The following is a 25,467-nucleotide window of genomic DNA, read 5'->3' as shown; positions in this document are numbered from 1 at the left end:
ACCTCATTTAGTTTGAAATCCAATGATATTTAATTTACAATTGACCCTTTGCCAAGCCCCGCCCCCAGATGCAGACGGGCCAATCATAATGTAGCATCAGGATCAGACCAGGGTCCGACAACAACACAGCTGTGCTCCATTGTTTCAGATTTCCTTCATTTTCAGGCTGGTTTTGTGGATTTGGAGCTAAATGTTGTGCCTGGGGCACGTCGTGTATTAATGATACTCGTTACCTGGAGAGGTTGGAAAAAGATATACGTTTCTTCCCTGTTCCAAAACCAAACCCTGAAAAGTGTTGGGTTAGCTAGCTAGCTACTGAAGATATAGCCTACTGAATGTATACACATGCTGCTTTTGCTCCTTAATGACCATAACAGTGAAACAAAGACCGACCCTGCTGTACAGGAACCAGTGAAGGGAAGCAGGGAGACTTTGCTCATATTCAACCAGCTGTGTGTCATCACAGAGTGCGCAGATGAACGCTGTTTGACTTCCGCTGGAGATCCCTGCCTGTCCGGCGTCAGAGGTCCAGGTGCTGGCAGCAGCACGGGGGGAAGCAAAACACTGTTCATCTGCACACACTGTGATGCCACACAGCTGGTTCAGTATCAGCAAAGTTTCCCTTTATATTCATTGTCTTGTGTGGCGATCAGCAGTGATGTGGTGGTTCACTTTTACACTGTGATCTGTAGCCTATAGTTCGGCTTTAGCTTCTAACTATCTTTGTCTTTTTAACCTGTTGTTGCTGCTGAGTCAGTTTGACATCCTGGATATATCCTTCAAACACAGACTGTAGACCCCTCTGTCTGCTTCTCTCTGGAATCACTCTTTCATTTCTCCAAAAATATGATAATATTTCTTCAGTGAGTGCAGTTAGTTACAGTGTGGGCTCCATGCTTACTCTGACAGCTTGCTGGACCATCACAAAGGGGCGGGGCTCAGCGAAGGGTTAATTACATAAAACAGAAAAGCATCAAATGCTCATATTTGACGTTTATCTAAAGTCAAAGTTGTTGTCACTTATTGTCATTAGTGTTATCAGAGTCCTTTATTAGAGTGCCTTTCAAAATACACAATAATGTAGAGTTTAAATGAAGGTTACTTTGACCAGTTGGAAACACTTCCTCGCCTTGTGTGTGTTTTTGACCTTTTATAACACTGATGTAATGGTGTTCCTGCTGTCATCTGTCTGTCAGATCAGAAGATGAACACTCAAATGTCTTCAAGATGATCCAGAAAGCAGAGCAACAACTAACACTGTCCTTGTCTCTCTCTTTCTAGTCGACTACGAGTCCATCTCTCTCCACGGAGACGCCGACTCCATCTCCTTACATCACCTTTCCCACGGCAACAGCCAGTCAGACTTCGACAAGTCTTCGACCATCCCGAGAAACTCCGACCTCAGTTTCCAGTACAGGAAGTATGCCCAGTCTAAGCGCCCCGCCTCCACCGTCAGCCTACTGGCCGAGCCTGAATTGCTCGGCAGGTCCGCCCGCCAGCTGCCGTCCCACACGGCAACCATCAGACGCAAACCGTCATCAAAGCCGCAGTTCCGCAGGGGCACGATCAGCGGGGGGGTTCCCATCCCCATCAGCACCCCGCAGGTTCCTCTTAAAGCGCTTGCAGGAAATGGCGGGAGTGATGAGAATGTTTTCTCAGCGCCCTCAGCTGGAGGAGGTTTAGGTTACAGTAAACTCTGCACCTCCACGCAGAGCCTCAGTGCCTTACCTCCCTCCTCCTCCTCCTCTCCATACTACCAGCTGGTCCCAGGTCAGATGCCAATACCGGTGCCTGTACCCACTGTACCCGCCCTGCCACCAGAGGGCAGCAACGCCAAACAGCAGCAACAGAGACAGTACCAGCAACAGCAGCAATTCAACCAACAACTAAATCATCAGCAGCAACGCACTCAACTACAGCCACACAACCAGCAACTCCAGATTCAGCAGCAGCAGCAATATCATCAGCAGGAGCAACCACAGCAACAGTTTCAATATCAGCAGCAACCACAGCAACAGCTTCACCATCAACAGTCACTGCCCCAGCAACCCCAGCAGCTGCAACACCAACAAGACCAGTATGCAGAGCCACTTAACCAGCAGCAGAGACAGAGGCTGTACCAGCAGCAGCACCAGGCCACGCTCCAGACCTCCGCTGCCCAGGGAGCGCCCTCCAGTCTGGGCCACAGCGCTCTCTACCAGCCCCAGGTTCCTCCACCCTTCAGCCAGGACCAGTACCCAGAGCCGCCGCCCCCAGAGGGAGGAGGGAGCATGCTGTCCCAGCTCAGATCAGTAAAGCTTAAACGGACCCTCACCAACGATCGCTCCGCCCCTCTCCTGCCCCCTCCGCCCAGTCACAACTAAGGCTGATTGTTTTGCTTCCCTGCTGGTTGACTCTTTAGTTTAACGGCACCTGAGTGTGTCGGCACAAATCAAACTCTGACTTCCTGTTGAACATCGACTGTGGACCGATCAATCGCTGGAACTCGACGTGTGTCTTATTTTATTTTCTAAAGATCTGCTTCCTTTTAGTCCGTCTAGATTTGTTTTAAACATTTTTTTGAGACTTTCTCGTCATTTCCTGTTGCTGCAGCGACCGTCTCTCGCCCTTTGTTTTTTTGCATTTTGATTGTGGATAAAGTTTTTGTCTGACCCAGTCTTACCAATAGAACTATTGATTTTTTTTTTTAATGATCGGTATTTGGCTTGCTAATTAGCCAGACAGGAAGCTGTTAGTGTCTCAGATCCTTTTCAGTCCTGGGTGTGCTTGATTTGCCTTTTTGCCTAGACTCCCAGACGGGTGGGGTTTAGTGATTAGTCCTGTAGCTCCAATGTGTCACATGGTTGAACCATGATGAGCGCAGATTTTAGCTGGCTGTGAGTCAGTGTATCTGAACAGTGAGTGACTGGTTTGTTCCTGATCATCTCAAAGAGTCAAACACAGCCTGGGACGCTCATGACTCTGGAATAAAACTGGCTCTGTAGTTTGTAAATATGTGAGAACAAAAACAGCTTTGGGAGCACCTGGGGAGGTCGGATGTTTTGCTTAACAGCGTGTTGTCAGAGGTCACTCGCTTTCTTTGACCGTACAGAAATTTGAACTGAAAATGAGTCAGGATTTCACCTTTAAGTGGCAGCAGTGCCCAGGGATGCCAAATGGTGCCACTGAGGGTTTCTGTTTGTGGAAAAGGATTAAAAATGTTACTGTGTGCGAATGTTTGGTTTACTGTGTAAATAATTAGTTGGTTATGGAGGAATAATAAGAAGAGGAAGAAGACAGGGATTTGTCGGCAACTTTTAGAGGCAACATTGTTTTGGAAGATGCAGATTGGCAACATTATTGCTGAGAACATCGCGGGCTATGAGAAGCAGAACTATCAAGAGAAGTAGAAGCTGCTGGTGACGTACAGATCTGTGACAGTCAGCTGTTAAGGGGACACAACGCCATGTTGGAAGATGTATCTGAACCCTCTAACACAGGAAATAAACTTCTTAGATAACATTTAATCTAAAAAGAGTTTTGAGGCTGACACTTTTAAACATACGCAGTTATTTTGATTTAAAAATACCTTAAATGTAGTTGCATTGTGACTTGTACTGAGTGGATAAACTATGTTAAACTGTTTCTGAATTACTACGTACATATTTTTGGCACGTTTTTGTTACTTATTGGCTGAAATATACAGCGGTACGAATACATTAAATTGCCAATAAGTAACACGAAATGTCAGCACATTACAAAGTTTGTCCATCAGAGAGCACTGACAATTTATTTTTGCACTGTTTAGGACATTTCTTGGTCACAATTCTTCCATAACTGAATTTAAAGGTTACTTATCAAAATATTTATGTTATGTTTTATAATAAAAACTTATACAATAGTCCAGTATCAGTCGGGCCCTAAATGACACTGATTAACAATTGTCTTTACAAGTTCTCCACAGAAACATTTAATAATCTTTCCCTGATCAAATGACAGTAAATGTTGTTAAATGTGATAATTATAATCTTTTAATAATATAAGGCAGCTGATGCGTCTCAACTTTAGTTTTAGAGCGAGTGATCATTATCACATATTCTTAAAATTTAAAGATGGATATTTTCGGCTCTAACTTCTGCTTGAAAAATTACAACTAATTTATTGCTGATTAATTTTCTGTTGATCAATTGATTGTTTTAATTGTAATTATTTATTTTACCAGTTTAAACAGATTTTCACATTTGACAAAACATCGTTTTTCTCATGTTTCTGCGGTTTTAAATCTGTTGTCACTGAGAGAGTTGGGTGTTGAGCTCGGTACTTTTAAAGGTACTGCCCAAATTACGTCAGTACTACCATGTACTGATTCACGTTACATCAATCGGTGTCAAACTTCAATAAAAAAGGCACTGAATAAATATATTTATCTACATTTTGCCACCTGGTCGTAGCAGAGTGAGTCATCTCTGACAGAGCCAAAGAGTAGCTCATTCTGCTGCAGTCTGTAATCCCACAGACTCTCCTTTCACTTTGGCCAACAGCTAAAAGTTTGGACTTGTTTTATTTAAACTAAGACTCATTTTTTGTTATTACAGAGAGAGCAAAGTACCAGGAGAAGGTACTGTGGGGTACAGGAAGCGGTACAAATGTGAATGGTACCAAACCCTCATTGTCACTCCTCCAACATGGCGCTGTTTCCATCTTTACTGTAAGAAATCAAACCTTTACGTACCAGTCTCCGATTTACCCTTCAAAGGCAAAAAGCTGTCCCTCTTCTTAGTTTAAAAAGTTCACATTGAAAGACTGATACATTTAATAAAGACACAGGTAGAATTTGAGTGTTTGAATTCAGCTGAAGGATCAATGAAATTCTGTTAAGTTTACATTTGATCTAAAATCTTGTAACTCAGCAGCTTTATTTTCTTTAAATGACATGAGCAGCCAATCAGAGTGCAGGACTGTGATGAGCCGTAGTGTTTGCGTTCAACTTTTAACGTTAAATTAAACTATTTATGTACAGAGTTTGGTCGGGCTCCAGTAGCTGGTTCTATTTGGATCCTGTTCCTAGTTGGTAAAATATTTAGGTCTGTTAATTTGTTCACCTGGAATTCTCATAAATCTCCTCATTGATATTTTAGCTTTTTATTTTTTATTTTTAGCTTTTCTCTTTGTTCTTTATTTCGGCTCAGATCACACGTACAGTGATCTCGTTACAGACCTCTGAGTCGCTGCTCATATCTCAGAAACTTTCAGTTGATGTTTTGGTGTTGTGTCCATTAATATATTTCCAAAAATTGGGGACGTTATCTTCTAGAAAATTAGCAACAAGCATGAATTCAATCAGCACAGCTTTTTAGGTCTCCCTCTCCTGAACATTAAAAAGATTTCAGACTGAATAATGACGTGGTTCAGATCCGTTAGAAGACGTGTTGCCTCTAAAAGTTGCCCGTCGAGTGTCGACTTCATACGATGAGCTGTCAGAGCATGCTGGGAAGCGGGGCCGTAGCTTTCACTGAAGACTGAGGTCATGCCCTCTGTTAATGTTTTAAATGACATGAGGTGGAGTTTGATAGAGCTGACACTAATAACTGTTTTTATTATTGATCAATGTGGCAATTTAGTCCATCAAATATCAAGGAGTAGTAAAGAAAAAAACTCCAGAGCCCGAGATATATGTCTCCTCTTGTCGGATCAACAGTCCAAAACCCAAAGTTTACATAGAAGACAGCCAGCAAACCAAATGTGACATTTTACGCACACATTTATTACACATAAAAGATTGGTAGTTTGGTTTGTGGCCTATCAAACATTAACGGGTGTGTGGAGCTCTGCCGTAGGGATTTTGGCTCAAGACCTCAGTATTTCTTTAATCCTGGTTACGGCCCTGCTGGGAAGCTGCCAGGCAGGGACCAGCTGCATTCTGGGAAATGTAGCCTCGTCTTTTCTGGTCTGTTCTCAGAGAAGCTTTTGTGTATTGAGAGATTTCCTGTCGCTGAATCAAGTGTTTATATTGCTGATGAGACAGAAAAGCTGCCTTCTGATGATTCAATTGATTGATTGATTGATTGGACCCAATTCGCCCCACAGCAGTTGTGTGTGTGTGTGTATATATTAGTGCTTCTATTCCTGGGAGAGATCTAAATCTATATATAAAAAATGTATGTATACATATCCTGATTGTATTTTTGTTGATTTATGGATCAGACGGTGTGATCAGATGTGACACGTCGGTCGTCACTCGTCATATTTTTGTAGAAAAGCTTTAAAGGAGGAAACCCAGTGAACTTCCTGATGTTTGAGGATCTGAAGCCTGATTGGATGTCCGACTGTCGAGAAGCAGACGAAGGACTAAACAGACGTATGGACGACATGAACCAACAGAATGTAGAAATGTTTTTGTCCTTCATCTTTTGACGTTCGCTGTGGGATCAATGATAATAATAATAATTGATTCATCAAGTCTGGTGGTTCTGTTTTTGTGTGTCCTGTTTTTACAGCCACTGCACAACTCAAACACTTATTATTTAGTGTTTAACGGGAAGGATCTTTCTTTTCTTTTAACTTTTTGGGGGAAATGAAAATTAAAAAGTTGGATCTAAGTTGGAGCTAAGTGTTGTGCCTGGGGCACGTCGTGTGTTAATGACACTCATTACCTGGAGAGGTTGGAAAAAGATATACGTTTCTTCCCTGTTCCAAAACCAAACCCTGAAAAGTGTAAGGTTAGCTAGCTAGCTACTGAAGATATAGCCTACTGAATGTATACACATGCTGCTTTTGCTCCTTAATGACTATAACAGTGAAACAAAGACCGACCCTGCTGTACAGGAACCAGTGAAGGGAAGCAGGGAGACTTTGCTCATATTCAACCAGCTGTGTGTCATCACAGTGTGTGCAGATGAATGTTGTTTGACTTCCCCCAGAGATCCCTGCCTGTCCAGCAGTGGAGGTCCAGTTGCTGGCTGCAGCACGGGGGGAAGCCAAATATCATCATCTGCACACACTGCGATGCCACACAGCTGGTTCAATATGAGCAAAGTTTCCGTTTATATTCATTGTCACAACATTCCCTGACAGCAGTGGCCCCCCCAGCAGGGCAGTGCACCATTTCACATCCCAAAAGCTGCTTAGGGATGGCCCAAGGAATGTGACAAAGACCTCAAATCTCACCTCATTTTGATGTCACCAGGCGGTCATTACCCAAATCAACTTTTAGACGGTCCCAATTCCTCTTCATTTGATTCAACACAGCTTCCCGGCCCTGTAGCCTTAAAGCTTGTTCAGTAAAACTGGATGGGGCTCGCTTCTCTGTTCTTGTGCTTCAAGTCCCGCTTCTTCATTGAAATGATGGGAAACAGGATTGTTCACATCATCACACCAGCTCAATCAGACACAGTCATGTGAACTATCCTGTTGCCCATCAATTCATTACATTTTCACACAAAATCTTCTCTCTGCAATTCCACAGCATCGAAGGCTGTTGTGCTTTTAATACTAAATACTGTGGTGTTATGGGTAATGGAGGGCAAAGACTGCATGAATTTAAGTGTGTAGATTTTTTTTTTTGCCACTCACAACTAACTGATTTACAAATGGTCATTTTGTGGGTGAAGTATTCCCTTGGTCACCCTATCCATCTGGACCGCTCTCCTCTCATAACAAACAAATCCAAGGGAGGCGGAGTATACTTCTATATAAATGAGAGATACTGCAATACTGTCGTGGTGCAGGAGAGAATATGTACCTCTGACATTGAACTTTTGTGAATTTCGCTTCGCCCCTTGTACTTGCCGAGGGAGTTCCCTCAGCTGTTCTTTTCTCTTGTGTACATTCATCCAAGAGCTGACGGCACGGCAGCCTGTCAGCTGATTGAAGAAGTGAGCAACAAGCTGAACGCGCTCTCTCCTGATGCTCCTAAATTTATTTTAGGGGATTTGTCGAATTGACAAAACACTGAGAACATATGAACAGTATGTCACCTGTGCAACAACTATGAGGAACTCCACTACTGACCTGTGCTATGGTTCAGTAGCCAATGCCTCCAGGTCCATCCGCATGCCTTCCTTGGGAGCTTCCTATCATAGCAGTGTCCTACTTCTACCGACCTACAGGCCAGTCTGTAAATGAGGAGAGCGGACTATAAAGACAGTGAAATGCTGGTCAGAGGACAGTATTGACAATTTGAAAGCCTGTTTTGAATGTACAGCTTGGGATGTTTTTTATGATTCATGTTCTGACCTGAATGAACTGACACAGACGGTCTCCTCCTACATATCCTTCTGTGTTGACATTAATATCTCCCAGAAGAACATCACTGTCTATCCTAACAACAAACCGTGGGTCACGAAAGACTTGAAAAATGTCATAAATAAGAAGAAAAAAATCTTTTATACAGGGAACAACCAGGAAAGGAAAGACATCAACAAAGAGGTTAAGAATGAAATTCGGAAAGCCAAAAGAGCTTATAAGGACAAGGTAGAACACAAGTATAGCAGTGGTGATCTGCGGGCGTCCTCAGCCACTAACATCCAAGATGAAAACAACAGAACACCAATTAGAATAGAGGGAAGCAATGAAGATCTGCCAAACGCTTTTAACCTCTTTTACTCACGGTTTGAAAACCATGACCTCTCAGACAGTCTTTCCCTTCTTAAGCGGGGTATCTCCTCTGGCGCTGACTGCAATATAGTCATTAGTCAGGAGTGTGCAAATAACCTTCTGAAGAAGGTGAATGTAAGAAAGGCCTCCGGCCCAGATGGAATTTGTGAACGTACATTAAAGTATTGTGCTGACCAACTTCGCAGTGTCCTCCACCACATCTTTCAGATGTCACTCAACTGCAGTCAAGTCCCTGACTTATGGAAATCCTCCATCATAATCCCTGTTCCAAAAAACTCATCCCCCAAACAACTCAATGATTTTAGACCAGTAGCACTCACATCACTGTGTGTGAAGGTCTTTGAGAAAATTATGAAGAGCATCATTCTTTCACATATAGAGGAGAGAATCGACCCACTTCAGTTTGCCTACCAGGCAGGGAAAGGCGTGGAGGACGCCAAGCTTTTTATTCTTAACTGCCTCTATAGACACTTGGAAAAACCTCAAGCCCGCGCCCGGCTCTTATTCGCTGACTTTTCTTCAGCTTTTAACTTGATGCAGCCGCATCTTTTACTTAGGAGGCTGATAAATGATTTTAATCTGCCCCACCAGGTTGTCTTATGGTTGTCAGACTTTTTAACTAACAGAAAGCAGAAGGTCTTAGGCTCCTTAGCTTGGTCCATCGGTTCACCACAAGGGTGCGTCCTCTCCCCTTTACTCTTTATTTTATATACAGATGAATGCAGGAGTGCCAAGGGAGGCAGCTACCGAGTCAAATTCTCTGATGACACTGTGCTTCTGTCTTTTCTTCAAGGATCTGAATCAACAAAAACCCAGCTGCAGATAGCGCCATCCATGGTAAAACTGTGGAAAGGGTGCCTTCATATAAATATCTAGGCACCTTTTTTGATGAGAAGCTGCAATTTGATGTGATCCCTGCAGGCACTGTGAAGCGAGGGCAACAGAGAATTCACCTTCTCCGCAAACTGAACTCTTTTTCTGTCAGTCCTGCTATTCTTTGTCGTTTTTATCAGTCTTTTATGGAGAGTCTCCTGTGTTTCTCCTTTATCTGCTGGTTCCCCAGCCTTACGCTGAGAGATAAAAACAGCTTGTACAGCATTATTAAAACATGTTCCAAGATCACAGGAGTGAAACTTAGGGACTTGTCCAGCTTCTGTGACCAACAAACTTTGAGGAAGGCAAAGAGTATTTTGTCTTCTCCTGGTCATGTGCTTGCAGATGAATTTTCTAAGTTGCCCTCAGGTCGCCGCTATGTCTCACCTGTCTGTAAGACTAACCGTTTTTTGAAATCTTTTATTCCCTCTGCTATTCGTCTCTTAAATTCTTTAGAATTCTTTATAATGATTTTATTTCTTTTACGACATGTATTCCTCGGCATTCTATTTATTCATGTAGGCTACAGTATCTTATCTACACACACACACACACACACACACACACACACACACACACACACACACACACAGTATTGGGTTAAAAATTAAGGGCCAGTGAACCATCTTCTGTCAGTGAACATAAAGCCTGTCTGATCCCCCACAGAGCCTTGAAAGAGCCCAGATTATTGGTCAGGGTATAGAAAGCGTGCTCTATTTTTAGACGAGCCGCCACCAGACCCTTCAGACTCTGCACTACGTCGGTCCACCCCTGACCTAACATCTGGTTCTTCCTGGTCTTACAGATAGCTAACTTTGCAGTTCCAAACAGGGAATTGATTAGAACCAAAGTTGATCTCTTACTGGATACATATTTAGGCCCAAATACAAAACAGGGGACAGAGAAAGTCTCTCTCAAAGCTTCCACCCATTCCTGCAGTACCCTAAATAAGCCCGCTAACCGAAGACAAGATACCACTGAGTGCTCAAGTGTCTCACTTTGTGCACAGAACGGACATCACCCTCCCCCAGTGATTGGATCCAGGTGAGCTCTGTGTCTGTTTGTGACTATAAATTCAGACAAAACTGAAGTTATTGTTCTTGGCCCCAAACAACTCAGAGACTCTCTATCTGATGACATAGTTTCTCTAGATGGCATTGCTCTGGCCTCTAGCACTGCCGTAAGAAACCTCGGAGTAATATTTGATCAAGATTTGTCTTTTAATTCTCATTTAAAACAAACCTCACGGACTGCATTTTTTCATCTGCGTAATATTGCGGTATATTTCTGTGCAGCTGTTAATTTCTCACACAGCTCAATATCAGGATGATTTTATTCAGACTATCAATTTGGTGTTGATATGATTTAATTGTGGCGTCAGCTTTAAGCTTTATTGTAGCATATATAACGTTATGACAAGGAAGACCAGTTTATCAGACGCAGTGATGTTAGACGATAATTGTAATACACGCAATTCATCTGCGCAGCACTGATTTCATGGGATTCAAGGGTGTGATCAGTGTCAGATGTACAGGTACAGGTACTGTAGCTACTTGAACCAGTGATGAATAATTTAACCTACACATCATTTTATTTGCTGCCTTGTTTTGTCTTGATTTTTCCCTCTCTCCTCCTCTATTTCTTCTTTCCTCACCCGTTTTTTTTCTTGTCTATTATGTGATTTCATTGATGTTTTGACAGGGGAATTTCTTTGATAAGCTTTTAGTGGCTTCTAACCTCTCCGGCACTTTTCTTTTTTTAATCTTGTAAATGTTATACTGTCTGTTTTTAACATTATGTGCAAATAAACTAATCTAAACTAAAACTAAACATTATTCATCCTGTTATGCGTTGCCACGCGTGTTTCCTCCTCCTGCAGCTGCCACGGTGTTGGCCTTTTCTCTAATGTTGCTTTTCTCCTCCTCATATTTTAGTAGAATTAATCTCTGATCCTCACGAGAAATACTTTCCCCCTCACATACGGCGCTCTGTGAGGACGCTCAGTGACGCTCAGTGACGCTGCGCTTCTCTCATGATTGTGATTGGTCCTCTGCGTGCGCGTTCATGGCTCTTGATAAAGCAGCCCTGGGTTGAGTTATCGAGTTGATATCCAGCGTCGTGATACCGATTATCCTGATTGCCATTGTTGGGGTTAGTCAACCCAGGATAGGTCTGGGTAACCCAGGAAAGGTTGATCTCGCTTCGTGATACAGGCCCCTGGTTGATGCCTTGTTTGTAGTTTAAAGGTCACCCCATGTGGTCTAGATTAGTAAACAGCGGTCAAGATTAAAAAAAAAAACGCTTGTATAAACAAAAGGCTGTCTTATCTAGTTTTGGTGTACATCTGGTAAAGTGTTTGGAGAAACTAATGTAGGGTGAATTTGTGTGTGTGTGTGTGTGTGTGTGTGTGTGTGTGTGTGTGTGTGTGTGTGTGTGTGTGGTTCACGCTTTGGGTTTGGTGAGAACTGCTTGTACTTTTTTCATAAATTTCTTGGTGTGATTATTGATTATGAGCTCACCTGGAAATCACACATAAGCAATGTTAAAAACAAAATATCTAAAACAATAGCAATACTATATAGATACAAATATATATATTACATAAACATGCTCTATACATATTGTATTGTGCTCTTTTTCTGCCTTACATATTGTGTTGAAGTATGGGGCAATACGTATATAACCAATATAAAACCCATATTCATGTCACAGAAAAAAGCTATGAGAATAATCAATCATGCTGCATATAAAGACTCAACAAATCCATTTTTATTAAATTGCAAATACTAAAATTTTATGATTTAGTTTAATTGAACACAATAAAGTTTATATATAAAGTTAAAAATAACCTTGTTCCAAACACTATACAGACTCTTTTTGAAAGTAGAGATAGACACTGTGAGCTCAGAGGAACGGAGATGTTTAGAAAACCAACAGTTAGAACAAACACTAAAATAAAGTGTATTTCCATTAAAGGAGCACTTCTGTGGAATAGTTCCACTGATGAATTAAATCTTAGCACTTCTTTATTACAATTAAAAACATTATATAAAAAGTCAGCAATTCAAAGATACATGACAGAAATCTGATTTGGCTTCATTTTTTTGTTTTGTGGTTTTGAATTGTTCTTATTTCTCAGTTATCAGCCTTTTGTTGGCTGCGTTGTGAGCCGTTTTTTTTTTTTGTTTGTTTGTTTGTTTTTGTTTTTTGTTTTTGTTTGTTTTTTGAGTACGTGTGCGTGTGTGTGTAAAGAGGGTGGGCTAAATAAGCTTCAGCTTCAGCCTACACCTTTTCGGTCAATATGTACATATTACTGTGAACCAACTATGCATATTTTGAGATGTAAGACCGAAATAAATTCATTCATTCATTCATTAATAATGTTTAACCGTTAATCTTTTCACTCGTTAGAACTCATCTTTTCACCCTCTGTAACTAATATAATTAACGTGTTGAAACTTTTTCATGTCAAAAAAAAGTTTAAATAAACTGAATATTTAATTGCTGTGTGTGTGTGTGTGTGTGTGTGTGTGACAAAGAGACTTCACCCCTGAGGAAGAAATGATGTGAATACCTGAACATCGTTATTGTACCCTTTTTTTAACCTCCCTGTTTACTCCATCAGCATGCTTGCTGTCGGTCCACGGTGCTCACAGATGGATGATGGGTAATTTGGGGGGGGGGGGGTGTCATTTGGAGGTGGAGGTCAAAGGTCACCATCCATCAAATTAAAAGGCAATTAAAAGACAGGCTGCAACTTTTTTTCCTGGTCCCCCCCCTATTTACTGTTTATTGTCCCCCCCAGCTATGAAATGGGATTTTCGCCCCTGCTCTGACCTCTTTGTGTCTCCACCTTTTTCTCCTCTGAATAAGAGACTCTTGATCAGGGAGATTTTTTTAACAAGGTTGTGATTGCTTCAGTGGAGGACTGAACAGAACAGTATGAACTTTAATGAACAGAACCGGTTCAGCAGCATAACTCCACTTGTGGCATCCAAATGTCAGAACAATAACTTTTGGTTTGACAGGTTTTTACACGTCACCAAACACATAGCCTAACATTCTCTGGACTAAGTCACGCAACGAGGAGTGTCAGTTGTCTGCGAAACACCAAATTCCGGCTTCAGTTAATCCTTTGAAACCTGAGCAAATTGACTTGGGTTCTTTCAAAAACATGAGCAACAAAGAAGAAACAACCCAAATAATTAGCAAGAAATTAGCAAAAAAAAAAAAATATTAAAAAAAAGAAAATTGAAAAAAATAAGAAAAGAAAGTTAAAATTAAAGAAGCAAACAAGGAAATTACCTGGAAACAAGCCTAAACATTGTATTAATACTGTGACATTATCTTAAATATATAATAAGAATTATTATAAATATCATTCTTCCCTAGCTTTTTAACATACTTTTCTAAATCTATAAATTCTTTGCACTTTGTGGAACATTTCTCACCAAGTTGCTCATTGCCTTTTTCCCAGTGTTTTTAAAAGAAATTGCACCAATTTTCTCAAGGCTCATAGGTTTGAATACTTGTGAAAGGCATCTGAAAGCAGCACAAGAAAAGTTTGAAAGGATTAAAGAGCTAACTTCACAGTATGTCGCAAGAAGAGAAGAACTGATCTGAAGCCGACTGTCCAGAAAATGTTTGATGCTGAAGTATTGATTTATTTATTATTATTTTTTTACACACAAAGCAGATTAAACGCAACAAATATCTGGCTGGATTTAAACCAGGCAGGTCACATTTAGACAATACAGTCGACCTTTAAGTCTCAGGCCCCTCGCCCAGAGTTGCTCTGAGAACTTTCTAAAATCACTCCTCAGCTCGGACTCCTAACTAGAAAGTCTTAAGCTAAGTCAGGAGCTCTGTGAGAGTGTTCTCAGAGTGTTTGTGAATATGGCTCCTGGTCTATTACAGTTAACAGCTGAGCATTTACAAGAAGTGCACTGATGAAGCTCCTCCCTTTGCTTGACTCACCTGAGTCAGGGAAGTAAGCACTGTGTATCATTTTCCAGTGAAAGACAAAGACGGCGAGAGACAGACAATGACAGATTTGCCCTCGCAGCAAACTGGAAACATCCACTGAGAGAGGACGAGCACAGAGGTGAAAACTGGAATACTGCTGCTCCAACAAACTGCCGGCTTCACGCACTAAACGTGAGTTTGCCACTGCACAAAGAGAAAACAGTCAAATCTATCTGATAGATGAAAACAGCGACTGATTGATTTGCAGTGTGCTGTCTGCTTTTTGTTTCAGCATTTTACAAACACAATGGCTGCCATATCAGATGAAGATCTCTCCTGTCCTGTCTGTCAGGACATCTTCAAAGATCCTGTAGTCCTGTCATGTAGTCACAGCTTCTGTAAAGACTGTCTGCAGAAGTGGTGGGAAGGGAAACAAATACAGGAGTGTCCAGTTTGTAAGAGAAAGACATCAAGAAGTCAACCACCTGGTAATCTGGCATTAAGGAACCTGTGTGAGACCTTCTTACTGACGAGAGATCGGAAAGCTGCAAAGACTGTCTGCAGTCTGCACTCTGAGAAACTCAAACTCTTCTGTCTGGACCATCAGCAGCCGGTGTGTGTCGTCTGCAGAGATTCAAAAACACACAACAACCACAGATTCAGACCCATCGATGAAGCTGCACAGGAGCACAAAGAGGAGCTCCAGAAATCTCTGAAGCCTTTACAGGAGAAACTGAAGCTGTGTGAACAAGTTAAAGTAAAGTTTGATCAAACAGCAGAGCACATTAAGGTCCAGGCCCGACGCACAGAGAGGCAGATTAAGAAGCAGTTTGAGAAGCTTCACCAGTTTCTAGAAGAGGAAGAGGAGGCCAGGATGGCTGCACTGAGGAAGGAAGAGGAGAAGAAGAGTCAGATGATGAAGGAGAAGACTGAGGCTCTGAGCAGAGAGATAGCAGCTCTTTCAGACACAGTCAGAGCCACAGAGGACGAGCTGAGAGCTGAAGACGTCTCATTCCTGCTCAACTGCAAGGCTGCAGTGGACAGAGTCCAGCAGCGCCCCCTGCTGGATGATCCACAGCTGCCCTCAAGAGCTCTGATAGACGAGGCCAAACACCTGGGCAACCTGAGCTTCAACATCTGGAACAAGATGGAGGACATGGTCTCCTACACTCCTGTGATTCTGGATCCAAACACTGCTCATCCAAAACTCATCCTGTCTGAAGATCTGACCAGTCTGAGATGTGGAGAGAAACAGCAGCTCCCTGATAATCCAGAGAGGTTTGACTCCTTTCACTCTGTCCTGGGCTCTGAGGGCTTTAACTCAGGGACTCACAGCTGGGACGTTGAGGTTGGAGACAGTACAACCTGGTTTCTGGGCGTGGCAGCACAGTCTGTCTTGAGGAAAAGCATAACATGGTGTGGAATATGGAGAATAGGATTCTGTAATGGTACATATAAAGCCTTCGCCCCATCAGCCAGACCAGTAATTTTGCCAGTGAAGAAGTTCCAGAGGATCAGAGTTAATCTGGACTGGAACAGAGGAGAGCTGTCATTCTCTGATCCTGATACTAACACACACATACACACCCTCACACACACTTTCAAGGAGAAGCTGTTTCCATTCTTCAGCAATAGCAATAAATTCGGGATTATGATTTTACCAGAGGAGGATGAGGATGAGGATGAGTTTTAAGAAGGGACTTAAAAGAGATCACTGACTCGGCCGACCTGATTACCTCGGGCAGACTGTTCCAGCAAACAGCAAACACTCTGTCCCCTTTAGTTTTCGGCCGGACCTCTGGAACAGACAGAAGACCTCTGCCCGAGGACCTCATACGTCCTGGGGTGTATGTCACTAAGAGGTCAGAGATATAACTGGGAGAGAGACCATGAGAGCCTTAAAAGTAATCAGATAAATTTTAAAATCTATTCTGAAATAAACTGGGAGCCAGTGTAAAGAGGCTGAAACTGGAGTGATGTCATCATGTCTCTGGCAGCTGATTTCTGTACAGTCTGGAGTCGATGAATAGATTTTCGATTCAGGCAAGAAAAGAGGCTGTTGCTGTGATCCAGGTGTGAAGCGATGAAGGTAGAGGGTAGATTTATTTATGAGAGTATGTCACAATTTTTCAGTTTATATTTTGTATTAATAATCTAAATGTGAAAAGTTATCAAATAGAAGTAGTGAAGTACAAAGTACAATATTTCCCTTCAAGATGTGGAGTAGAAGCTTAAAGTAGCATAAAGTGCAAATACTTAGTAAAGTACAAGCACCTCAAAAATTTACTTAAGCACAATACTTGAATAAATGTACTTACTTATTTTTCATTGCTGCACTTCAGAGGCAAATACTGTACTTTTTACTCCATTACATTTATCTGATAACTAGTTACTCAGTAGATTCAGATTAATAACACAAAGGAAATCAACAAATCTAAATTAACAAACTTCTTGGTGGTCAACAAAGTAATTATCGTGAGCTCCATCTTTTCCAGCTGCAACATTAAAGTGATGAACACATTAATGCATCAATAAGTATAATCCAATTTTATTATTCTGAAATTATACAGTTTATTTGTACGCTAATACTCACATTCTTTTGCTTTCGTACAATTTTGAATGTAGGATTTTTACTTGTGTATATCTAACAGATTAACAGATTTTTGATTCAGGCAAGAAGAGCGGCTGTTGCAGTGATCCAGATGTGAAGAGGTGAAGGCGTGTAAAATTGTCTCTGTGTCTTTAAAAGTTAAAGTGGGTCGTATTTTTGAAATATTTCTGAAATGATACTGAGAATACACAGCAGTTTACAGCTGTGGGCCTATTGTAGAATATGTTCATTCAAGTTAATTTAAGGGCTTTTTATGTAGTTATTAGTTATGAAATACTGTTTAACAGTTCAAGATCATTATGTGTCAGTAATTTTCTTATCAACATAAGAATACAAGTATTGCAGTTGGAGTAACTTCAGTACTTCATAATGTTCTTTATGGTTGAGGCAGTGTGGGTAATTTATATTCTGTACAGTTACACTTTGTTATTTAATCTGTTTTACAGCCCTTTAATCTGCAACCTGCTGTGTTTGTTTTGATGATCTCATTCTGTAAAACAATAAACAATGATGTCAAGAAGGAAATGTGTTCAGACTTGCTGGCTGTAATTTTGGGACAGCAGTAGCTCAGTCCATAGGGACTTGGCTTGGGAACCAGAGGGTGCCAGTTCAAGTCCCTGTCTGGACCAAATTGGAGCATAGACTGGTAGCAGGGGAGGTGCCAGTTTGCCTCCTGGGCACTGCAAAAGTGCTCTTGAGCAAGGCATTAACCCCCAACAGCTCGGGGCACCTGTCCATGGGCAGCCCCCCTCACCCTGACATCTCTTTATTTAATGCATGTATATGCATCTTAGCTGTTCCTAGGTCCGCACTCATCTGGACAGAGACCTCAGGTATTGCACCTGGAATCTGCTGGAGCCACTCTCCCAGATTGGGGGGTCACAGTTCCCAGTGCTCCCACTGACTGTTGCCTTTACTCTCCACATCTTTTCGAGCTCCTCTATCAGCCCTTGGTATTTTTTCCAGCTTCTCATGTTCCTTCTTCCTGATGTTGCTAACATCCATCACCACTGTCTTGTTCTGTTGTTTGTCCATTAACGTGATATCCAGTTGGTTAGCCATCACCAGTTTGTCAGTCTCGATCTTAGCTCGGTCATTCTCCACCTTAGGAGGTGTCTTCCATTGTGACCTTGGGACTTCCAGCCCATACTCAGTGCAGATGTTCCTGTACACTATGCCAGCCACTTGCTTATGGCGTCACATAACCATATATATATATATATATATATATATATATATATATAGTGATTTATTCTGTCTGGTTATGTTCTTATTTTCAGGGAGAATACGTGGATAAAGGGAAATTTTGCTGTTGATGAGCGGAAAGAAAAAGTAGCTCAATTCCACTGCCGGAACTTAAACACTGTGACACATCGAGCGGAAGTAGCTGCGTTAGCTCAGTGGAATTGGCGGGGAGATGAGAGTGTAGTTGTCGCGTTAATTATTGTTTTACTCATAATTAAACAACCATGTCTTCAGTGGAGTATCTGAGAGAGTTTGTCAACGAGCGACTAACTGCTGCTGCTGAAGAAATATTCGGAGTTTTTAAAAGAACCATCGTCGAGTACGAGGACGTGATCGACCGTCAGCGCAAACTGTTGGATGTCGTTTGGAAACCCAATATAGAGCTTATCAGGATAGGTATGTAAAATTTAATCAGTTTAATAACTCAGAACAGATCAGTTTGATTTATATAATCCGGGTTGTTTAAACATACAGTACTGTGTAAACGTTTTACTCCGAAGAAAACAGCATCAATTCTTGTAAGTAGGCCTACATTTGCACAAAGTCAGGGGTTTGCAGGATCATAGTCAGGTGTATGATTAACCAACTATACCAAACAGGTGCTAATGATCATCAATATTATATGTAGGTTGAAACACAGTCGTTAAGTGAAATAGAAACAGCTGCGCAGGAGGCTTAAGACTGGGTGAGGAGCAGCCAAACTGTGCTACTCAGGTGAGGTTGTGGAAGACAGTTAGCTAGATGTCACAGGTCACACACCATGACAAGCCTGAGGGTCGTTACACTGCATCAGCAGGGTCTCTCCCTAGACTGGGGTTTCAAGATGTGCTGTTTTAGCTCTTTCGAAGATGCACAAAGAAACAGGCAACGTTGAGGGTAGTAGACGCAGTGGTCGGCTAAGGAAACTTAGTGCAGTCAGTGAAAGACACATTACTTCTCTGCGAAACTGTAAGATGTCCAATAGTGCCATTAACTCAGAACTAGCAGAAACCAGTGGGGCCCAGATACACCCATCTACTGTCCGCAGTAGTCTGGCCAGAGGTGGTCTTCACGGAAAAATGGTGGCCAAAAAGAGTGATTCAACCGTGCACAAACGCATAGGAACGACTCCAAACATACAGCCAGTGTCATTATGAGCTGTCGTCAGCGTGAAGAAGAACAAGGAGTCCTGGAAGTGGTGGTACGGCCCCCACAGAGCCCTGAGTCTGTCTAGGATCACATGAGGAGACAGTAGGATTTTAGACAGCCTACATCCACAGAAGATCTGTAGTTATTTCTCCAAGATGTTCGGAACAACCTACCTGCTGAGTTCCTTCAAAAACTGTGTGCAAGTGTACCTAGAAGAATTGAAGCTGTTTTGAAGGCAAAAGGTGGTCACACCAAATATTGATATGGTTTAGACTTTTCTTCTGTTCTGCCTAAAACTTCTTCCATTTCTGCATTTCCTTCTTTACCATCACAGTAGTAGCCTTTCCCTTTTGTTCTCTGTCCCTCCAGAGCTCCCACAGCAACATGTCTGTAAGGAGATGGAGGAGGAGCGTCTGGCTGAGCAGCAGCTCCGTATTCAGGAGATGAACCCCAGCGTGGACCAAGAGGAGCCAGAGCCTCCACAGATAAAAGAGGAACAGGAGGAAGTGTGCAGCAGTCAGGAGGGAGAGCAGCTTGTACTGAAGCAGGAGACTGATGGCTTCATGTTGATTCCTCCTTATGAGGAAAGTGAGCAGAGTGAACCAGAAACAAACAGTGATCACCAGCTCCTCTCTTACAGCTCTCATGTCACTGAGAGCCAAGATCAGGTTGGAGGCGAGCAGGAAGACTCGGGATTTACTAGAAATACAGAGCTTCAACCAAATAAAAGACATCATGAAAGCAGTATTCACAGGAACAATGATAACAACTTTACCATGTCAAAGATCCACAGTACCACTCACAGAGGTAGAAATTATTTCCAATGTGACACATGTGAGAGAGTTTTCAAGTTTAAGTCCCAGCTGTATGCACACATAAGACAACACACAGGTGAGAAGCCGTTTTTGTGCAAAATATGTGGGAAAGCTTTCAGACGTAACGGTGACTTGAAAGTCCATGTGAGAATCCACACAGGTGAGAAGCCGTACGGCTGCAAGACCTGCGGGAAAAGATTCTGTGAGATGTCCGCATTGACGAGGCACATGAAAACCCACACAGGTGAGAAGCCACATACCTGTAAAATATGCGGAAAAGCTTTCAGGCGTCGTGATGACGTGAGGGTCCACTTGAGAACTCACTCGGGTGAGAGGCCGTATATGTGCGAAACATGCAGGAGAGATTTCAGATCTAGCAGTAACTTGAAAAGCCACATGAGAAAGCATGTATGTGAGAAGCCGTATCAGTAAAACACAGAGGTTCCAGTTGTGGTCACACCCATCCAGGTGAGAAGGTGTGTCATTCGAAATGACATGGAAGAATTTTAAAGGTCCAGTGTTGAGGATTTAGGGGGTATACTGAAAAAATGGAATATAATAAGATAAGTAAGTTTGCTGTAGTGTATATTCACCTGAAAATAAGAATGTTCTTGTTTTCGTTACCTCAGAATGAGACGTTTATATCGACATTAGGAGCAAGACCTCGTTTATGGAGATAGCCATTTTGCACCGCCATGTTTCTACAGTAGTCCAGTACGGACAAACTAAACACTGGCTCCAGGTAGGGCCATTTGCATCTTTTGCGTCAGCCACCGTAGTGAGAAGCCCATCTGCAACAAGCATCATCAGTAAAACACTGATTTGCAACATTAAACTGCTTTATTCAGTGTTTTTACCGGTTTAAATCACAGGGTCGGTTTGTTTTGGAGAGGAAGAGACCTCTGTGGATGATTCAGCTCTCGTTAAAACCTCCTGAACATCTGGATCTTAAGTTATCAGAGAATAAAGTTTAGCAGACAATAGCATGTGGTGGGCAAGCTGCCCGTCTCCTACATGCCAAACTGTGTTGGAAAGACACAGATTTTTAACAAGAAGCTGCTTTATTCAGTGATTTATCCGGTTTAATCACCGGGTCCGTTTATTTGGAGACAAAGAGGCCTCTGCCAATATTTCGGCATCTGGTTAAAGGCGCTGTATGTAAGAATGTGGCCAAAACGGTTACTGCACTCAAATTCAAAATACTGCCGCGAGTTGTGTCCGCGCCCCCCCTACAGATTTGAGGTTGCTGGACAGCGGCACGCTGGAGACTGATTTGTTTGCCCACAGGCGGCTGCCGTGGCAGGGCCGCGTCACCGCATCCTTGATCTTCAGATTTCCAGCGGACCGTTCGAGCAAGTCCGGCTTCTCTGCTGCTAACGCTGCTGCCAGGATACAGCTGAGGAGGAGCCGGCTGCTAATGCTATGTACCGGGACACTGCTAACGCTGCTGCCAGTGTTCTGTCAAAGATGGTGGATAAGTACACCAGGATACAGCTGAGGAGGAGCCGGCTGCTAATGCTATGTACTGGGACACTGCTAACGCTGCTGCCAGGATACAGCTGAGGAGGAGCCGGCTGCTAATGCTATGTACCGGGACACTGCTAACGCTGCTGCCAGTGTTCTGTCAAAGATGGTGGATAAGTACACCAGGATACAGCTGAGGAGGAGCCGGCTGCTAATGCTATGTACTGGGACACTGCTAACGCTGCTGCCAGGATACAGCTGAGGAGGAGCCGGCTGCTAATGCTATGTACCGGGACACTGCTAATGCTGTTTGCCGTGCTGCTGTAGCTCAGTCGTAACTGTAACTGATGTTGAGACTCTACTAACTGCATGACTGGTAGACGGCGGTGGGTGGCGCAACAGGCCAAAACACAAATTCAAAACATAAACATGATTTGCAGACTTTAAAAATATTTTTTTAAATGTGAATATTCTGGCCGTACTATTGTTGTCGGTGAGATCAGTATGTTATATGAACATTATTCCTTAGTCTCTGTGACATATTAGGATGATTTTACGACTATTTGCTTTAGATTTCTTACATATAGCTCCTTTAAAGAATTCGAACTGAGGAAAGTGAGTAACTGAGTTACAAAATGTGTCCTGGGAACAGCAAAAAGTAACTGACTAGATGATCTCGGGCACGTTCAGGCTAATAGGGTGTTAAGAGATCCATGATATACTCAGGTGCTCGTCCAGGTCGTACTTTGACCTGGACCTATTAGAAAAATTAGCGCTTTTGTACATTCATCTTGTTTTTTAACATTATATTATAGTCTGGTATATCCATATCTCACCTACTGTCATATTGTATGGGCCAGTACTTTCCCCACATATCTTCATAAAATTCTACTGCTGCAAAAGCGTTTTGTCAGAATGGCTACTTTTTCCAAGTCATGTGCCCCAACCGCTCCACTTTTTTTGAAATGTAATGTACTGGCTATTTTTGACTTAAATATTCTTCAAATATGTACATTTATTTTTAAATTGAAGTACATGGGTACAGACTTGCCACAGAGTTTCCAAACACTTTTCATTTGTAATTCTCAAGTCAATTATTATTCAACCAGACAAATCAGTAACTTGTACCTACCAATGTATCATACATCTCGAGGACAGTTTTCATTAAGATACCGTGGAGTCCAATTATGGAATACAAATTTGCATTTATTAACCGATTCTATGTCTCTATCTAGATATAAAATGAAACTCAAGGAAGCTTTGATGTCAAAGAGATTTGGTATTGTAGAAGCTTGACGGACTTGTGTTTTCAACATGTGTGCTGTTTTGTGATTTTATGTTTTTTCTCAATGTTTGAATTCAATATTAATTAGGTAGAAGATATTTTGTTGATGCATTGTTAGTATTATTACTGTTAGTATTTTAATTTTATTTTAATTTTCCTAGGTGGGGTTTTTAGATAAGCCCGTAATGGGTTTCTACCTCACCTGCACATGTCATGTATCTGTTGCTTTTATATTTGAATTTTCTTTAAGAATGTGTTAATAAAACTAAACTAAAACTAAAACTAAACTTTGTGTGGAATAAAATTTTAGAATCAATTCTAAAATGGAGAGGAAGCCAGTGCTCTGACGCCAGGGCAGGTGTAATATGCTCCCTGACAGCACCTTGCCTGTCCTACCAGTTAGGCACAGCACATATCTAGGAAGAGACATTAAGTCCATTGAGTCAGGGGCACGGTACAACCCCTCCTCCTCTGATCCTCAGCATTGGAGCCAGCCAGCGCTGCCTTACCTGGGCAGCTATGTGCCCCCCGTCAGAGTTGGGAGACCACAGGGAAGCCTGACCCCGGGGCCCCTTTCAGGCTTGCTACTGACCTGACCATGACTTTAAGCTTAGCTGTCCTACATGACTTTTACCAGACTCAGAATGGAGGTTTCAATATAGTCAAAATTCCTTCACACACTGTATAAAATGACCTGTTGTGACCTTTCAGGATAATCACAGCCTCATGAAACTTTACAACCACAAACAAGAGACCTCGGGCAGAGAATGGATGGCTTTCATAAGTATTTGAACAATAAGGTGGTTTAGCAGCACTCCCACCCACCCCACTAGGACTTTGGTCACCTTAACTTTCGTTCATGTCCCACCGCACTTCCCCATGACACCACCGAGCACCATTAAACCATAACAGCGACCGGCCGTGTATCATGCCGACATTTAAGGAAGGCTTTTTCGTCAGTGTCTGACTGCAAGTCACTGCTCAAGTGCAGAATGTTGATGACTTTGGAGTGAGACAGGGTTGCCCCCTAGCAGTTGGGGGCTCAGTGCCTTGCTCAAGGGCACCTCAGGCCTCAGTGCCCAAGAGACTGGCAACACTCCAGTTCCCATGCCAGGACTGAGCTACTGCCGCCGCATCAAGTATGTAACAAACGGTATCAACCCAAAAACGTGCAGCAACAACTTATAAGACATAGTCACATACGTCCATCATGACGCTATCAGCCCCTACACACTCTGAACTCTCAAAGTTTGAGTCGGCACTGAACCAAAACACGATCTAAATTACATATTTATGGCGACAAACACTCGACACACAGTGCTGAGCTCCATCTCAAATATATCTTCAGGTTCCAGCGTTCAGACGATGTAAACCACTTCTATACAGCAATTACTGTTGACCTGCCGTCTCCTCCTAAACATCCCCTGTCTCCCGTTTAAAAAGACAAAATGGGTCTATGGTTGGCCTCTGAAGTCTGACAAGTATTTAAAATCCATGTTCCTTAGTTTTTGACAGTTCTACATGAAGCCCCCTGCACAAGTGAGATTTAACATTTGAGATTGACATTATAGAAGAAATCCGACTGAATGTGAACACGCCTTTGTTTGGTTATTTGTATGTGCCAAACACAGTTTTGAGGTTGAATATTATGTATTATCGTCTGTATGTTTCTGTTTAGTCATATTTGCTTCTTTGTTAATATTTATTGTATTTTTCTTCACCTGTGACACACTTAGAAATTCACTAATGTCCATTCAGAGCTGCCTGCTGACACTTCAGTGCAGTTAGTAGCTGCAGATGCAGAGTGGAGCCACGGTTTTCTGACCGTATTATTGATTAGGTGTGGATGATTTTGTCTTGTTTTGTCTTTGTCATTCTGTCCAAACATGAACACTTACATGAACAAAAGGTATCGGTGTGAGCTGTGTGCATCGAGCAAGAAATATCTCAACTAAAGTTTTATATTCTGTACAAGTTTTGGATCAAACACTGTTTTTATACCAAAAAGCCTTTCAACTGTGACACATAGGAAAACTTTGTAGTGTAAAGCAAACTGCAGAGTCACCTGAGAATCCAGACTTCCTTAAATCAAGGTGTGGCCCCTGGCGAAAAAGGCTGCTCTGGAACTGTCAGTGCATCACTGGCACACAGCGTTCCTCCCTCCTGTCTGTTCTCTCTGCAGCTGCTGACACTAATGCGGCCTTTCACTGCAGACGCCGATGGGCATGACTGACAATGAGCTGTGTGTGCAGCAGTAGCAGAAGTGGTTGAATCCATGAGAGCAACTGAACCAAACAGCAATACTACAATGTGAAGATATTGTTTTTTATATATGATTTATTTGTGGAATTTTCATGGGGACAGCATCCAGTATTAATATGTAAATAAGCAGTTATTGATTGATGAGCATGTGGGTGTACAAAATGAATAAACTGGAAGAATTATGTATATTCATATTTTGTCTTAGGGAGACTGCGCCTACTTGG

The 25,467-nt window shown here is 42.2% G+C and overlaps 3 protein-coding genes across 5 annotated transcripts in view; all 3 read left to right on the top strand.

The window, feature by feature from the left end:
• mtss1 (MTSS I-BAR domain containing 1) overlaps positions 1–6,438 on the top strand; it is a 74,540-nt gene extending 68,102 nt beyond the window's left edge. For both annotated transcript variants that reach the window (XM_049578298.1, XM_049578289.1), the window contains one exon: positions 1,282–6,438. In XM_049578298.1, coding sequence (XP_049434255.1) covers positions 1,282–2,363 — 1,082 coding nt within the window. In that variant the 3' untranslated portion in view covers positions 2,364–6,438. The remainder of the gene's footprint in view (positions 1–1,281) is intronic.
• An 8,057-nt stretch (positions 6,439–14,495) lies between these two features.
• Positions 14,496–17,569, top strand: LOC125890117 (nuclear factor 7, brain-like). Of its 2 annotated transcripts, none has more exons than XM_049578610.1 (2): positions 14,496–14,625; positions 14,726–17,569. In XM_049578610.1, the coding sequence occupies exon 2, from the start codon at positions 14,741–14,743 to the stop codon at positions 16,124–16,126; it is 1,386 nt and encodes a 461-aa protein (XP_049434567.1). In that variant the 5' UTR covers positions 14,496–14,625; positions 14,726–14,740; the 3' UTR covers positions 16,127–17,569. The 2 variants fall into 2 exon arrangements, with proteins under 2 accessions (XP_049434567.1, XP_049434559.1); XM_049578602.1 differs by having other exon boundaries at positions 14,702–17,569.
• Positions 17,570–18,425: 856 nt separating this feature from the next.
• Positions 18,426–23,260, top strand: LOC125890188 (histone-lysine N-methyltransferase PRDM9-like). Its single transcript, XM_049578704.1, has 2 exons — positions 18,426–18,685; positions 19,787–23,260. The coding sequence occupies exons 1-2, from the start codon at positions 18,514–18,516 to the stop codon at positions 20,662–20,664; spliced, it is 1,050 nt and encodes a 349-aa protein (XP_049434661.1). The 5' UTR covers positions 18,426–18,513; the 3' UTR covers positions 20,665–23,260.
• Positions 23,261–25,467: the final 2,207 nt, after the last annotated feature.

This window comes from Epinephelus fuscoguttatus, linkage group LG1 (assembly GCF_011397635.1).
Source record: "Epinephelus fuscoguttatus linkage group LG1, E.fuscoguttatus.final_Chr_v1".
In the NCBI taxonomy this organism is placed as follows: Eukaryota; Metazoa; Chordata; class Actinopteri; order Perciformes; family Serranidae; genus Epinephelus; species Epinephelus fuscoguttatus.
This window is presented reverse-complemented; position numbering and strand designations above follow the sequence as displayed.